Source organism: Rhodnius prolixus, unplaced genomic scaffold (assembly GCF_049639745.1).
Source record: "Rhodnius prolixus isolate KJV_2025 unplaced genomic scaffold, Rpr scaffold_6, whole genome shotgun sequence".
Taxonomy (NCBI): domain Eukaryota; kingdom Metazoa; phylum Arthropoda; class Insecta; order Hemiptera; family Reduviidae; genus Rhodnius; species Rhodnius prolixus.
The window spans coordinates 12,039,444-12,058,046 of record NW_027411634.1 but is presented as its reverse complement, the minus strand read 5'-3'; the positions used below and the strand labels follow the sequence as shown (position 1 = coordinate 12,058,046).

At 34.8% G+C, this 18,603-nt stretch overlaps 1 protein-coding gene across 2 annotated transcripts in view; it reads right to left on the bottom strand.

Moving 5' to 3' along the window:
- LOC141460894 (homeobox protein Nkx-6.2-like) overlaps positions 1-18,603 on the bottom strand; it is a 94,357-nt gene that overhangs the window by 42,822 nt on the left and 32,932 nt on the right. For both annotated transcript variants that reach the window (XM_074141322.1, XM_074141323.1), the window contains one exon: positions 6,077-6,243. In XM_074141322.1, coding sequence (XP_073997423.1) covers positions 6,077-6,243 — 167 coding nt within the window. The remainder of the gene's footprint in view (positions 1-6,076; positions 6,244-18,603) is intronic.

Sequence of the window (18,603 nt, the reverse complement as noted above, 5' to 3'; positions counted from 1 at the left end):
TATCGTGGTCATTTTATTTATTAAAATTAATAAAGACCAGATAGTTTATTTCTATTCATAATGTATGATCAGTAGAGCGTTAAGAAATTACCAGCATCATGTCGGCTACACACTGCAGTACAAAGGGAGTGATGACGGGTTTTGTCTTCACCATTTTGAATGGGAGAAGAGAAGTGAAGATTATATTTTCCACATGGGTAGATGGGAACCATAGAGCTTCCGGCTAATAGATAAGCACAATGAAATTTAGAAAGATCCAACATCCGTTTCATGACTAGGAAATTTGTAATACCATTAAAGCATCTCAAACTACTGTTGGACTATTAGAAAATGTGCCGCCGTCTCTTGTCCTACACAAAGAATACCCAGGCTATGTATTAGCAAGAGGTCACGTGACTTCTAATATAACAACTTCTTTTCACATGTGATAATTTCTAAACTGACACTAACAGTTTAAGCTATACGTACACGTGACAGGCTGAAGCCGTGTTTTTCCTTCCTGACAAAATGAAATCTCCGTACAAAAAAAAAAAAAAAAATGTCACGCTTGACAATAGAATAGTTGAAAAGTCAACATTTACGATAATGAAAATGTTTATTTAACACTCGACTAGAGATTTATTTTCTTTTATTTATGGAGAGCAATACAGCATCAATTTGGTTCATATCGTACAAAAAGAGCAATAATTGTATGAAAAAGAATATTAAACGTAATTTTTGTCAATACCTTTGCATATAAAAACAAGCCCGAAATCTGAAAATAATTTTTAGAGTTCAAATTAGGCAATCTTGAGTAGATCTTGAGTTCTTTATTTGTGGTGACCCAATCAATCACCACTTTTGCTACGTTAGAGGAACGTAACTCCAACTAAGTGATTTCAAAAAATCTTTTTAATGGAGTTTTCGTAAATTAAAAATAAAATGGAAAGAACGACACCATTACAAAGTAAAAAAAAAAGACATATCCGCCATCTTGCAGCTACTTGAAATAAGTACCTGCATCAAATAAGTCAAAATTTTGGAGTAACTTCGGAGGTTGTGGTTCTATCATAGCGATTTCACCGTTATTCTTATTTGTACCATCCTCTCTCATTACGTAATCCTTTAAAATTTTCCTAGATTTTTAAATTTATTTCCATTTTCACTTGGTTAAGCACCATTTAAAGGGCAGATAAAACTCCGACAGATTGATAAACCATTAATAGAACAAAATGTTACTTTATAACGCCGTTTGTTTTTGTTCTTCTTCGTTAAACCATGAAAATTTGGTTATTTTTTTCTTATTTCTAACCATTTTATTTATATACACAAAAATTCTTTGATAATGTTTTGAGGAGCCTTGATATTGAGTCCCAAATTGATTCTACTAGGGTTTACATGAAGCTTCTTTCAACGTCATTTGTATGGAATATATTAATATATACGAGGTGTGGCTATTAAATAACGAGACTATTGCTATAAAACATTTTATTTTAAATTTATACATATTTAGTTATTATCACCTTCAATATACACCACTTCCCTATCCCTACAACGCTCCATGTGAATTTACCATTGTTCGAAACAGTGCTGGAAGTCTTTTTCTGTGAGCTCCTGCATGACGCGTGCTGCTTTTTCTTTCACAGCTTCAACGGACTGAAATCGGTGTTCCTTTTAAAGCAGATTTCACTTTTGGGGAACAAATAAAAGTCACATGGGGTCAGGTCAGGCGAATAAGGCGGATGGCCTAAAACTGGGATGTTGTACTTGGCTAGAAACGTCTTGTAACAGACAATGTAGTGTGAGCTGGTGCGTTGTCTTGATGGAGATGAACCCGTGACTTGTTCCTCCACAAATCGGGTCGTTTTTCCCTTACTCTTTCACGGAGTTAGGCAAGCATCTCATGGGAGTAATTTTGATTAATTATAATCGATATTTTCGACCCGTTTTGGACGTGGAAGGGCGCCCCCGGGCTGCCATCATCTCCGACGTCTTATCGGCCATCTTGGAAACGCTTGAACCACTCAAAAACTTGCGCACGTGATAAACATTCATCGCCATAAACTTCTTTTAATAAAAGATAAGTTTCAGTGGCGATTTTACCCAGTTTCATGTGAAATTGCACGACAATTCGTTCCTCTACTACATGTGTAGTATCATGTTTTCGGCAAAACGAAACTAACACCTCTTACACAAACGACGGTACCGGTCAGACAGATTTTTCTACAAACACGTGAGACGCTGCAATCGAAAGAGAAGGCTTTATGCTGCACAATTGTCGGTCGTTAGGATTTGTCGCATGCATAGTTCTTCTGTAGCAGCATCAGTCTCGTTATTTAAGAGTCACACCTCGTATTATGTGTTTGTAATAATTCATTTTTTGTATGTTGCACCTTTTATAAGAAATTTTGTTCCTCAAGATTTCCTAGTTTTATCTCAGTTATAAGATTGTTTTTCTCATAACGTATATGTTTGGATACTTTTATTAAAATGAGAAAATGCAACCGAGATGAAATACTTGGAAGATCAAGAAGCACCAAAACAATTATTTAGTATGAATTTAATGGTGTAAATTAGTAATGAAGAGCATATAATAGATCTTCAGGAGGTTTATTACTCTAATGTAATGAGTATAAAAATCAAAAATGGCTGAACACTAAAAGCATAAAGAGGTTATTGGAGGCGGAGGGATTGAAGCTGGAAGAGGGAGGTGGCTGCGTTTGCCCTCTTAGTGGTTAACAAGGGGTGGGATTTGTGTTGGGTAATGAATACAAGTCTTTAGGATGAGAAGAGAAATTGGTTAAGGTGGGTTAAAGTTTAGTCGAGAAGAGAAGTATTATGAAGAGAAAGAGAGATGAGACTAGTTGAGTGCTAAAGGGGACATCTGCCTTCAGACACCTCATGAGTTCGGGGAGGTTTTTAGTATGACACAGGGGTGGCAGCCCCTTACTCCTCGGGTAATCTGCATTGAAATAATACTACTAGCACACCCTTCGGACTACATGGGGGCTACACGAGGAACATGGGGTTGTGAGTGACAGCAATACAAACCCACACATAGAACTCCCCCTTTGCTAGAGTGACACCCGCCGTTCAGTCCACCTCCAACGCCTCCATTCAGCGACAGAGATACTGCCTTCAAAAGCCCCAATGTTCGTACTGCCAGAAGTGTGGAACTCCACCCTAACAATTCTAAATCCTGTAACAACCAAACTCCCTTCCTTAATAACCATTTCGTTATTTCGCCAACTCAACAATTCACATTCATTTTTCTCCCTTCCTAAAATGTAATTTATAATTTTTTTATATATATATATTTATTATTATTATTAATATACTATATGAACCTGACAGCACGTAATAAACTGCACAAAGAGGGTAGCAATTAATAAATCGTTTGGATTATGCGGTCTTTATTTTTGGACAATAATTTTACCAATTTCTTTTCAGCATAGTGATATCTGTAAGTTTTTTCTGCGCCATCCGATGAGGATCTTAGTCAGGAAAAAAAAAACAACGAAACTCTGGCTATTGCCTGTATTGGGAATCACTAGTAGCAGAACATAGAATCTGCCATAGTGCGATTAATTCGCTTAGAACCTGAGTGGGCTCGAAAAAAACCCTTTTAGATCCAAATACTTATTGCTACAGGCGCCACGGTAGCCGAGTGGTTAGAGCGGTAGCGAGACGTGTAAAAGTAATATGTATTGTTGGTTTAGTGGGTTCGATTCCCTTGATCTAGGCCTTTGGTTTTATTTATAGTTTAATATGAGAATTTTTTACAGTAAAGTACGTATGATTGTTAGTCGCCTCCGTTCACAACACCTAATTGGTAGTTGGACGTAATACCTGCCTCAACAAATGGGCATTAATTTACCAATAAATTAGGCGCTACGGTAGCCGAGTGGTTAAGAGGCGAGACCAGCAAAGCTAATATGTATTTGTGGTACTGGGTTCGATTCCCGGTCTTGGCCTTAGATTTTATTTGATGGTTAAATGTGAAATAGTAAAGTACGTTTGCTAGTAGCCTCCGTCCACGGCACCTAGTAAATGGTAGTTGGACGTTAAGCCCCGCCTGAAAAAATAGGCGATTACTTTACTTTTACCAATAAATTATTTAAAAAGACAATGTTTGTGTGATGTTATAATTTGTGACACCATTTGTATGCAGACTTTCTGATACTGCAATTTATCTTACATAGATTAATTAATCTAATTCATTAATCTACATAATTTCAACTAAAAAGTAATTCTCTTTAAATATTGTTATCCACGTTAAGTAAAAAAAAAACTAGCATTTTCGTCCAGCTTCATTCATTATGGTTTTCATATTTAATCCGTATTAATAATAAGTTAATAATTTTTTATTTTTATTTTGTAATAACTTTGGGTTACAAGGACAACTAACGAAGATATGCAAAATAAAATTAGTCTTTAAAATCAAACCGTGGGTGACGCTGAAACTTAACTCCTTTGAATGTGTTAATTTACAATGAACAAAGTATACAATGTAAGGAAATATTTTGTAATCATTATAATAAATTTTGTATTAAATGTATTGGCGCAGATTCCCGGTCTAGGCCTTGTATTTTAATAGTTAATAAAAGAAAATTACAGTAAAGTATGTTTGCTAGTCGCCTCCGTCCACGATACCTAATTTGGTAGTTGGACGTATAGTCCGCCTGAAAAAATAGGCAATTACTTAATTACTTACTTATTGCTATTTTTCCATTACTTCCGTTTATGTACAGATCCTTTCATCTTTCCAATCAACGTTTTTCTCAGCCTTTAAATCTCCTTAAATCCGATGGAACGCCCTCTTTTGCTAGAATATTTACCTCTTCTTACTTTCACTAAATCTGGAGTATTTCGGTAACCCACATTCTTTCCATCAGCGAATCTGTTAATCACTATCATATCCTTTGAGGTGCATATCTTGCCGTTTAGCCTTAGGCTATCCTGAGATAGACACCACCACATCCGAAAGATGTTTAATTGAGGAAATAAAATTTCTTAATTGTATAAAATAGATAATAAAACCTAATTAATTACTAGATTTAGTGCCCCCTAAGGCATAGTAGATAGAATTGCCAAAATCCAGTACAGCATCCAGTAGTACAGCGCAAGTTTTACATCAAATAGGATTATTAGTGTTGAAATGTGAAATCCATAACAAGCGCTAATGCCCATATTAACCTCTACATACCCTTCTGTCGCCCATTAATGCTTAGTATAAATGTATGCTCGGCTCGCTCAGGAATGTTATTATATACTAGATGAAACGAAATGCAGAAGAGTCGCTCCGCCGCGCTAATATCTGATACTAAATTATTCCAGAGAGCTAATTGCCACGAATTAATGCAACTGTTGCATTTTAACGCCAATCATAATAGTGTATTAGTAATAAAAGACTCCCAAACACTATACCGAGCCAAACTTGTTGGTGTATATTATTTGCATAATGCTAATTTGTACTGATAGAGTGTAATTTTCTCCTACTGTTTTTAATTTTCATTGCTGATTTTTTTTCAAATTTGGTATTTATTTCAACAACCACAAAATTGGGTAATTCCAGATTATTGTTTAACTTTGCTTATTTTTACGCCAACTACGAGTTTGTAATAAACTTTTACAATATTTATTTGGCATTTCGAGATAATTGATGAGTAAAAATAAATAAGAATATTTTTTATATGATTGACTATTATGATTAGCTTAAGGCGTTTGTTTTTAAAAAATATTTAGAGCGTAAGGATTCCAAAAAATTATTGGATTTTCTTTGGCATAATTTATTTACGAGCAGTTTTTTTTAGAATTTTCGAAAAAGGATTCATCCCCCAAAAACGTGTATAATGAACGGTTTGTTCAGAAGTAGATCTACTGGCGCAATTCAGATTTAGAGACCACGGGTTAATTCGTTGTCAATGTGAATAAAAAGAGTCAAGAAGCCAGCCAAGGCCTTCTACGTTGCCAAATAAAAGTGTCTTCAGTTTAGAATTCAACAGAAAGAAAACTTCCGTTTCCGACCCAAAAAAAAAACAAAAAAAACTGAAATATAAATTAGGTATCAAAATGGAAAAATTAATTGAGTACAAACCTTAACTTGTGATTCAGTCATGCCGAGGGCATAGGCTAGTTTTGCCCTTTCCGGGCCGGCAAGGTATTTAGTCTGTTCAAAGGTTTTCTCTAATGCGAAGATTTGTTGACCAGAGAACGTCGGTCTTGTATGCTTCTTTTTGCCTTCTTTATCGGTACCTCCGCTCACTGTAACAATGAAACCAGATCTTAAGTTAAAATACGAATCATGTTTTTCTTACAGACATACAGTGCGCTGTTTGCCACTTAGTTATTGTTTTGGAAATGTGCTTAATTACGTCACGAACTTACTTTCCTAAGTTTAATAATGTGGTACACACTTTTCGAAGGATTTGAAAAATCGTTTTTTTGTAAGGAAGCACAGTAGAACCTCGATTAGCCGGGCTGACCTCCGGCTATACCCACCCGGGAAAACTGAAATCCCAGTTAAACCGAATACACAGTAATTGTCCATAAAAATATTACATATAACCGTGAAGTTGAAAATCAACCATTTACGACACGTAAATCCCATGGTCTTTTGTAAGACCGTGGTAAATCCAAAGAAATTCAGCACTAATTGCACCATATTTTGGGTTTTTACATACATAATGACCCTTCAAGAAAATTAGGTATAAAAGAGTTGCTGCCACGCCTACAATTTTTATTCGGTAGACAAAAAATTTTCATGTCGCCACCGAAAATTACCTCTTGTTTCGGCGCCGATCCAGGTGTTCTTATGATGACTCAACATGATCCCGGTTAATCCGAATCCCGGTTAACCGAGGGCCGGTTAATCGAGGTTGTACTGTAATATTCATATTAGTTTAGGGATTTTACAAAGTAGTTTCAAGTGAAACTATTTTGTTGCAAAAAAGTTATTTCTAAGTTGAGTTCTGGATAGAGGTACTTTTTTGATGATAATCACAAATGGATACGGAGGCATAGTGTTGACTATTGTCTGGTAAAAGGGTGCAATAATCGTATAATATACCTTGTATGAGAACAACTTAACCTAGAAAATCCAAATGAAAAGTTACAATAAATGTATCATCTGTGATGGTAAATTACAGAAAGGAAAATACTTGTCAATTTTCTGCACTTCTTTTTTGTTTCCATATTCAGCAAAACAATTTTCACCAAACAATTAGCCGAGTTTTTCTTTCTAATTAAAGTCGATATCTTGTAAAATTAACACTTCCACTACGCAATAAAAATATGTACAAACGAATTTAATTTTAACCATTTTATTTTTGATAATTGCATTTTTAAAGCTCACAACCTGCTTCTATTAGACTAAATATTAAACCAATTAATTTAGACCAAATTGGAAAATGTTCGGCACCAATATTGGCACCACAAACCTGATACTATATCCTCATGGCAGCCGCATAACGAAATTCATTACCATATGTTGTCTGACCGGCTAGTGCTTTTTAATCGAGTTTAATTACAATCGTACAGGTCATTAATTTTATCTAAATTTTATTATAAACTGGGAAAAATGGGAAATTAGGAGCAAATTAATATTCTATTTCAATTTGATTTGAATTAAAAGTGATAAATAATGAACGCGTCGATGTGAATACTGTGGCTGTTATTGTGGAAACGAAAAGTAAGTTCTATCTTTTGATTCATTAATAAAAAGATGAAAACAGAATAGTCTAATTAGTAATTACAATAGAAAGAAAAATAATTCAAACTGTGTCAAATGTAGCAAACCATTTCCTTACAAACTGAAACACATTTTCTGGCTACAATAAAAGGTTTTGGAGGTAGTTCTAAAAGGAAGGCACTGCAAGATCACGCCTCCTTTAGGATTTTATCCAAATCTTCAAAAGGGGAACACTTTAAGATGAAATTCGAAAGTGGAAAAAGTCCAGTCAGTACAAAAATTAGTAGAACTTGCTAGTAGTAAGCGACCAGGTTCTCTAGTAGTATTGGTAGTTCTAAGAGATAGGCAGGAATGTACTATTTCCACTTTCTGTAACTTCAACTTTATGTAGACGGAACAATTGCAAAACAGCTGCAAATTTGGAGAGAATCTGAAGTAGAAGGTGAAAAAGTAGTGCTTACAATTTTTTGTGAACGATTTTGTGTGGATATTAAGTTAGGGAGCAAAGACTTCTGCTAATATCCTCAGTAGTTCAGAAAGGTTTTCATGAGAATGTATGTGCTCTCTAATTTGTCCGCATTTCTCATAGTGCTACAAATGAATCTATAATCTTTTAATAATCAATGAAATCATAGATATTAACTAAATAAAAGGCACAAGTACGAAAATTGGTTAAACATGGCTGAGATAAAGTACTACAAGGTAAGAAACAGTAATATCTTTGGATGGAAGATTTGCGAGGAATCGGTCAAATAAAACAACTCGTCTTTTTGCCAACGTTTCGACAAATATATTGTCCTCTTCAGGGCCTGGATATTACAAATACAGAACAATTTACAGAGTAAGTTTTTTCTATGTTACTGACTCTATAAATTGTTCTGTATTTGTAATATCCATGCCCTGAAGAGGACAATATATTTGTCGAAACGTTGGCAAAAAGACGAGTTGTTTTATTTGACCGATTCCTCGCAAATCTTTCATCCTAAGTTTAACAATTTGCGGTCACGAAAACTATATATTCATAGTAATATCTTTGTTAGGACAGACTAGCTTGTCTCATTTTTGAGTAGATATATTCAAAAAAAAAAAGACTGATCGTCTAGCGAACAATATCCTTATTGCTCAATATCCAAGATATTCCCTTTCAAGAATCATTTTCCAAAAGCCTGTAGCCGCAGATCGCTTCGCAAGCCGCTACATTCAGGTATTCCCAGTGTTTACATCACTTTTTTTCTATCCCAAGGATGAAATGGATCATCTTTTTCAAGCCATTAGCATACACTGAACACAAAGCATTGTTTTGTATTCAACTCTTCTTAAGATTTGTTATGAGCCAAAACTTTTAAAAACACACAAGCAAGATAGCTTCTTCGATTCCATTTCAAGACCCAAAGTTACCAGCGGCTGTCGTCTTCTTTTTTGGATTTATAAATGGATAGATTGCTATAAAAATGCCAGTTTAACAATTGGATAACTTATCCAATCATCATTTCAACCTAAATCGCATTAGTTTACAAGTAATTGTGCGAAATATAACTTCTTAATTTAGTAAGTAAGCGGGTTTATAATACTTGCATCATTTTATTACTCTTATATTGTAACACTACCGCCTAATTTTTAGCTTTTCATATCTGTTTTTCTTTTTTTCTAAAAATGGAAGTAATGTTTTCGGGAACTCTTTTTTTTATTTAAAGAGAGAAAGGGATGTTTTCTTTTATTGTTGGATTAAATGTTGTAGGCAGTAGACACATACTCGTACATTTACTGCCGGTGAATGGATATAGAATCGAAATATTGAAACATAGACAGGATATATTGGAGGAGAAGATGCGGAAGAGAAGGGGATGGATAATGTTATTCAGTTATAATACAGACACATAGTTTGTGTCTCAATCTAATAGAGAAGCGTCTGTTGGGAATTAGTTGAGTGATTGCTATGCAAATTGCGAGTAGGAGACGATAAAGGAGGGGAGACTCCAGGCAGTTCAAGGCATCTGTATAGGAGGGATTTCTGCAGAGCCGGGGGATGAGGTGGAAACATCGTCTGTGTCCTGTTCATTCCTGCAAGGCTGTTACACCTTGCAGTAGTAGTAGCACCTCGTCCTAGCTGTGTGACCAGCATGTAGCCCTGGCCAAGAGCAGGAATATTCCACTTTCTCCCACCCAAACCGACACACACATACAGAGAAACAGGCTGCCAACTGTTTTGGGCATAGTGTCTGCGTTGTAGTGGTACGCCTGAAGTGAGTGAGAGAGATGGAAGAGAAAGAGAGTACAGCCTCCTCCAGACAGTGTATGGAACCCACCTGACTCGTGTTAATCCCGTGCCGACGTGGATGTGAAAATGATGGTGGGTATCGAGCTGTGGACGCCATTTTGGGCATGCGCCACCTCTTCATCTCGTCCACACTTACTTATACATCAAGCTCATGCCACCTCCAAGCTAGCATACCTTCCTTTGGCCGCCCCCAACCTCAAACCAGCTCATTCTATTCGCCCTAGCTTTCTCTTCAAGCATTTCCAAATCATTCTCGATTCTCCTACAATATTTTACCATCATATTTTCTAAATTACTATCCTCCCTTCTAGTTCCAAATTTTATACGTACATATAAACATGTAAAATATTCTCTAGGTGAAAGAGATTTGCTACATTTTTTGTTACAAACATAACGCTGATAATGGTAAAAATAAAGATATAAATGATTTTCTGATAACCTTTATTAAATTACTTGTTTGCCTTAAATTTTAAATATTTGCCAAAGACCCTTTGAATTATACAAATTATTTCTTCCATTAATATCTATTTAAGAATTACTGAAAAAATGATTTTATTTTCTCATAAGGTGTTCAAAATCTACCCTATTCGCCAAACCTTTATTACATTTATATTCAAATTTAGCTTAAAGTTTGGAGAGCACTAAATAAAAAAATATGGCGTTTCAATGATTCTGAGATTAATCAAGATAATGGTATTTTTGAAATGATTAAATTATTAATGGCAAAAGATAATCCGACCGAATGCAAGACACAAAGTCCGTTTCGTATGCTCACAAATAAATTCAAGAACAAAAATTCTATCCTTACTAAGTTAGTTGTAGCAAAGTAATAGGTCTACTTAGCAACCATTACTTGAAATTAGTTGTGTCTTTACGTCAGTTTTCTTTAACAATTTTACGACTACAACTTTGCAAATATACTTTTCACTTTTTGTTAGGCCATTAGATTTTCTATTAAATTGGGCATTTTGTTATTAGTTTTGACTTGGTCTTTATTTTTTTAACTTTTATACACGATAATGGAAACTAACTGCTAGCAATTAAATCGAAAAAGTTTTTCAAAAAGCTATAAATATTTTGAATAAACAGAATAAAATTAGGAAGATTTTTAATTATAATTGTATAGAACGATAAAACATAAAAGTGCATTTAATGTTTTAGGTTGTGATCATATGTTTGAACATAGAGAACTATGGCAGTTAGCCTTCAATTATACATTCTAGTCTTTTTTAATTCAGATATCTTTAAGTAAGAAGTAATGAATGGTGGAATTTATCCCCCAAAATTCTGGATTCCCATTCTGGCTCATTGCACGCTGAGTGCGCATACATTATCATTACCATCAAAACTCGTTTAGTTCATTTTGATTGCTGAACAAGTGTTCATTTGAGCGTACGTACTAGGATTCATTCATAGCGTATTCATTCCCAACAATATGTAGTAAATGGAACTTTAAATTCTCAGTGTTATTGTTTGAGAAAAAAATACTTATATTTGGGCTGTATTTAATCTATTTACAGCGCTGTCTTACTTCTGATTAGACTAAGTATTGAGATCGTTTCAAATAATCGATACGATTCACAAGAGCTTTCCTTGAAAATTCAGGTTCAGGAACTCCTAAATCTTGAAAGAAATTGTTATTAGAAAATAGAATATTTGAGTTAACCCAAAAACGCAATATTGCTGATAGTCATTTTTTATATTTTCATTTAGTAATTGCTACTTTACTAAATATTGTCTCGAATCTTCTCCAATGATTTTACATTAAACTTAAACTCATTGTAGACGTTTTGATACAAATTTTTACCCTAACTCGATCAAAATTTAATTCTGAAAGAATGTCGGTAAGCTATCTAAACTGGAAATGATACTTTAATAAGATCCATATCATTTTTATTGTGAGTTACTATTTTTATGACAAACTTAACTGGAGTAGACGATAAGTTATTATTTAAAACATTTGTAAATCACAAATAACCTCAATGAGACTCAGCTTCCAAAATTTTGAACTCATATTAAAGTATCATGAAGTATCAGTTGTAAATAATGGTAATAAAACAAAATAATAAGATATGTAATGGTATTAAAAGTTAATAAAATTGAAATATTTCCTTTTCTTGTAAAACATACTATAGTAAAACCAAAACTTTTTCTGGACCAATAATGTGAGATTAATATTTGATTATCAAGTGAAAATCGAGAAAAGAAAATGTGGTGAAAAATAAAAGAGAAACTGGAACAGAGTGGGGATACGTTGGGTGCGATTGAGTGTGCACGGAAGGAAGTACTGAGCCGTGAAGTAAGATTTGATGGCGGCAGGGCGCGCCAACGGCCACTTGAATCCGGGGGGCGTTCCCTAGTATACAAAAAAAAGAGGGGAAAAGCCCCCCTCTAAACACACAGTTTAGGTGGAGGGGAGAATTTTTGTGTAAATAAAGAGTTTTCTTTTTTTCATGTTTGTGTGTATGAAAAGTGTAAATTTTGTTGGATGTGTTTAAGTAGTGGTAGGGATTGGGGATAAAGTGGTGGGGTATGATCTAGTTTTTCCACTGATGTCCCTGGACTAAACTCCACTGGAGAATCTCCAGTTATCCCCATTGTTTCTCTCTTCGCCGTTGTATGGTAGTTTAGAGGGTGCGATTCAAAGCGCTGGCCTATTTGTGCAGCTTCATGAAAACATAACGCCTTCAACTCCACTCGGTTCTCAATAAAACTTCGCTTTATTGCCTCTATATTATAACCAAAAACTACCACTAAGAATTTACACACAGACTTGCAAGCGATATATATACATCGCTGTACTATAAACAGTAAACTATTTTATCCATAGAAAATTATACAATGTTAATAAAAACATTATTCATTATTGTTTTACGAATATTACAATTTAAAAAGTGATAATCTATTTTTCTGTTACTTTTTTTATGATTTAATCTATATTTTCACGAATTTGATGTATTGTAAATGATGGACTTTATCTGAGGGTTGAAAAAACGGACAATTACCTTTAATAGACTTAATTTTCTTCAAAATTCCTTTGCCAAAATTTGCTGTGATATACATCTAAAACTTTGCCTTTTTTAAAAATTCTTTTTCAATTTTATTCCTTAAAACTTCTTCAGTCTTTTAAAATGTAGGAAATGCGATGGAATATTCGATATTTTTGTGACAAAGCAAACAATCTGCGTTTACTTTACAAAAATTGTTGCAATTTAAGATTTACCTCTTCTATAGCTGTTTTAAAATGCCTATAACTAGATTTAATTGGACAATCATGGAGGCATTCTTGAGCTCAATCAGTTCTTTGAAACAACAACAAATAAATAATAAATTTTTTTAGGAAAATAAAGTTGATAATTTACAGCACTTCCTGAATACAATGCCCTGTTTTTACCCTCATTCAGTCACAGATATATCGCTACATATCTCTCCCAAAATACAATGGGATCTTTGCTACTGACCAATGTCAAAACTAAATTGAACAGTTTTGTTCATATTTCCATTGTTTAAAAATTAAGAAAATTCTTAATCAAATATTGGTAAACTAAAGTTTTTGATTATGATTATTGATTTTTGGTGAATATCGAGGTGCGGTCATCAATAAAAACAACTTTTTTGCTTTATACCAACGTTTCGGTAATTTTTACTACCTTCTTCAGGGTATTATAAAAAAAAAGTTTGTGAAGTTTAATGTAGAGCTACGAGTATATCATCATAACTATTGAAACGTTGGTATAAAGCAAAAAAGTTGTTTTTATTCAAGACCGCACCTCGATATTCACCAAAAATCATCTATCAATAACGGTCGGAAAAACCATAACCATCATTATGATTATTATTATTTTGATTTCTACTAAGATGAACTCGATTATTTTGGTAATTGCACTGATTTTCTGTTTATTGCTTTCTCAGTTTTGTAAAAAAGTTTTCTTATTTTTGTTATAACTTCTGTTTTTTGTAAATTTTATTTATTTAGCTACTTTTGGGTTCAAAAAATTGTGTACTAGTTTTATGTTTAGACTAAGCTATGTATAAATCAAACTCTTGCTGTAAGGACCAAGTCTTTATAAGCAATAAATACAATTACAATTACAAAATAAAAACCTCGTGCCTGCTTACAAAACTGCGCACAAGTATAAAAGAAAGCGTTCGGGTAAATGGAATTTTAGAAAAAAACTTTTGCGAACTTAATTTGGCTGCCAAAAGAAGACATCTTATCTCTCGCATAGGCCGAAATGTTTACTCATTTAATGTTCGAAAATAATTTATTATTTATCGATTAGCTGCAGTAAAATAATCAAAAGAGATGACATGAAATCTCATTCGACTTACCCTTTAATTATTTTATTTATTTATTTATTTGTACAAAGATTTATACCAGATACAAAAAGAGTACTGTTATTTAGCACAAATGCTATAAATCAAAAGAAATATATAATGAAACTTATGACATCTTACCCAAACAACTAAAAAGCAAGAAAAATAAGTATCTAAACAAAAAATGTATAAACAGAAAGAGATATAGAAATAATATTTCAAATAATACATAGAAGATAAATAAAGATTAATATAATAAATTTGAAACATATTTCCGACAGTAATAACGTTTATCAGATTTGAAAATTCTAAATTAGGGTCGTTTTGAACAGATAAGTCTATAACTTTCCTAAATATCTCATATAGTGGACATTGTAGATATAAATATATGTACGAGGGTCGTTTGAAAAGTCCGTGCAAAGTCAGAGAGATAGCACTACTGACGCGTATCGAGTTTATGTTTAGTTAGTAGCATCTCTTGGAAGAACACACACCAAGTTTCAGCCAGATCGGTCTATTTCTTTGTGTTTGGCATTCGTTTGAATCGAGGAAGTCGAGTGATTTTCAAAAAATGGACGAAAAAGAATTTCGTGTGTTGATTAAACACTACTTTATGAAAGGCAAAACGCCTGAGGAGACTAAAGAGAAGCTTGATAAACATTATGGTGACACTGCACCTTCGATTAGAACAGTTTATAAGTGGTTTCAAAATTTTCGGAGTGGCCATATGGGCACAAGTGACGCTGAACATTCTGGACGCCCTGTTGAAGTTACTACTCCAGAAATCATTGATAAAATCCATGATATGGTGATGGATGACAGAAGAGTGAAGGTGCGTGAGATTGCTAGTGCTGTGGGCATCTCGAATAAACGGGTACATAATATTTTGCATCAACATTTGGACATGACAAAGCTATCCGCAAGATGGGTGCCGCGATTGCTCACGCTTGACCAAAAACGAAATCGTGTGAAGTGTTGCAAGGACGGTTTGCAGCTGTTCCAGAAGAATCCGCAGGACTTTAAGCGTCGTTTCGTCACTGTGGTTGAAACATGGATACATCACTACACTCCTGAGACCAAAGAACAATCTAAACAATGGGTTACCAAGGGGGAATCTGCGCCAAAAAAAGGCGAAGACCGTTCCTTCGGCCGGAAAGATTATGGCGACTGTCTTTTGGGATTCGCAAGGAATAATCCTCATCGACTATCTGGAAAAGGGTAAAACTATTACAGGTGCATATTATTCATCGTTATTGGACCGTTTGAAAACCGAGCTGCAAGAAAAACGCCCACGATTGGCCCACAAAAAAGTCCTTTCCTATCACGACAACGCACCAGCTCACACCTCAGCAGTTGTGGTCGCAAAATTAATGGAAATAGGGTTCCAACTCGTTTCACATCCCCCCTATTCTCCAGACTTGGCTCCCTCGGACTACTATTTGTTCCCCAAAATGAAGAAATGGCTGGCGGGAAAAAGATTTTATTCAAACGAGGAGGTGATTGCAGAAACGAATGGCTATTTTTCAGACTTGGACAAATCCTATTATTCGGAAGGGATCAACAAACTAGAGCAGCTTTCGACGAAGTGTATAAGCCTAAAAGGAGACTATGTTGAAAAATAAAAAAGGTTTACCCCAAAAAATTAAGTAGTTTTTTTTTTTTGCACGGACTTTTCAAACGACCCTCGTAATAGAGATTCTGGTTGATTTAAATTTAAAAGAGGCATAGGTTTTTTGGGATTAATTTTCTAAGTTATTTTATTAAAGGTGACTTAAATATAATATGGACCAGAATGTCTTATACTTTCCCTTTAATTACTCTCAAATTTTTCTGTAAACATCCATTTTTTACTAAAACTTTATTATATTATAGGGTCACTGCAAAAATGAGCATTTAAAGGTAGGGGATATGTCCCGGATATCTCCTTCTTTTATAATCATTTTTTGAATAGCTTTTTAAAACAAAAGCAATTGGTGTTAACATACAAGATAGCGAGTAATCGATCTTTTTCAGACAACCGTGTAATAGTATGGATTTGATGATGAAGGATGTGGATTTGTTTTCTTCCGTTTTATATCCAGATCTTTAAGTTCATTATTGTAGGTTTTGGTCTTTTTCATTTAGTTATATGTTCACTCTAAAATATCCTTTAATACTTAGTACTGATAAAGAAATTGTGATAAATGTATAACATACTAAATTGTGCCATGCTAGTCGTTTTGTATGTATATGTTTTTGTTGACGAACAATTGTTTTTTGTTATCTTGTTTACATTCACATCAAATGTGTGTATTGTAGTGGTGGATATAAATGAAAAAGGGAAATTTGATAAAAATGGCTATCTAGAAGAAGGGAGGTTACAATAAAAGTTGTGTTAACATGATATAAGAAGGAGGGAATCTCTTGCTTATGGAAAAATTGAAGAAGTATAGAGATAGGAGGAGGAGTGGTTTTGTGTTTAAGATGAGTCAGGAAGAGGCTGGAAGGGTGGCAGGAGGTAGGAGGTCTTCCTATTGTGCTGAAGAAGGAAGAAGAATATAGTTTGAGAAAAAGATACCCCCCAGCATGGATATGGGTTTTGGTAGGACCTTGTCAGAGTGGTGAGGAGGGAGTCGCCCTGGATTGGGTACAAAGTAAGAGGGTATGGGTAGGTTTCATCACAATATGAAGAGATGGGTTTTGTCAGGAGGTTCTACTTCTACTTGCAGCAGACTACAAGATAGTGGTGGATATGTGGAAAGACGCTGGGCTACAAGGGAAGAATGGTATAGCAATAGAATTGAATTGAATGTAACTGTGTGCGCGTACGTGAGTTTCTTATCCTCCACTTCCTCCGAACCCATAAGGAAAGCTCCCGCTGACTCGACAGGACACGCTTTTACCACCCTCTCCTCTGGTTCTTCCTTTAGTTCTTCTCTCTCTTCACACGTACGCACAACTTCATTGCCGATGGCTCTCTTCTTATCCAATCCAATATGGCGCCGTTTTCTTCAGCTTATTGGTTGCACATACACGGCTCATCAAAAAGAGAGCCTTTACCGGGGATGGGAATGGTCGACTCTTGCAGCCCAACCAAACATATACTTCCAACACTGGCCCGTCAGTATGTTTCTGGTGTAGCACTGAGTCTCCTGGTGTCTCTTATCTGTCTTCTCTCACCCTAAAGGATCTAGTTCTCCTGCTAGGTCCTCTTCTGCTCCTCGGGCTACTTCATGTGGCCACCCTGACTGGCTGATTCACTTATCAGGGGCAAGATAAAAATTTTCTAACTTAAGAAAAATATATTTTATATAATAAAAAGGAAGAAAAACAATCATATGTTTTATCAGTTCAGCTTTCCCAGAAACATAAATTTAGTTTCTACAGATAGTGTATGATCACATAATAACCTGGTAGTTATTTATTTTCTCATTTCTGATTACGAAGATGATTGTCACATATGCAGTTGAATATTTCTACAATGCTAATAACCCATAATGTTATTAGTAAGGAACGGATTATTATGTATTTAAAAATGCCAAATATTTAATTAAAATATGCATTTGTTTTCTTCAATTATGTGGAAAATATGTGATTTTCTTAAAATATTTTCTGGAATATTTAAGTAAAATGGACATTTTTTTTATGAAAATCGTGAAATGGTGGAATGATTGCATTTTTCGAGAACCTCACAGTTCAAAAGGAATGGCTTTGAATCCACATCAGCATCACTGTCAAGTTTTCCAATAACTGCATTGGCAATATACCTGCCCTCAACGTCAGTGGTCTCATCAATTGACACCCAAATCGGTCCATCTTTGATATGTTCTCGAATTTTGGTTAGTGTATCTTTATAGATATCTTCCAGGTAGTTTTTCCTCAGAGCGCTCTGGTCAGGCATTTTTTTTCCAATATAGGTCTCTAAGAATCCTTTGAAATGAGGATTTTTAAGTTTGTGGAAAGGGATATCTGCTCTAACCAAAGCCCGACACAGATCTGTACTCAGAGTAGACTTACTTGATGATGGAGATGTAAAAAAGGCTTGATAGGACGTCCTCTCTTTCTTTCTGTTTTTATTCTCTATGTGCGATCCGGTGGCAATATGTTGGGTGACTTGGGAACGTTGAGAGCAAGAAACGCGCTTGTCACAAGCTGTACAGTACAAAATGTCTCCATCACTTCGAAAAAAGTTCTGCTGGAAACTCGCGAAGATATTTAGCAACCAGTTGTTTGTTTGAGGCCGATGTTCGTGGCATTTCACCCCCAAAAAAAAAGAATACACTAAGTGACCGAACGAAAGGAATTGGACACTTCAACGAACGAGCTGAAAGAACAGACAACGTCAGACAACTTCAAAGAA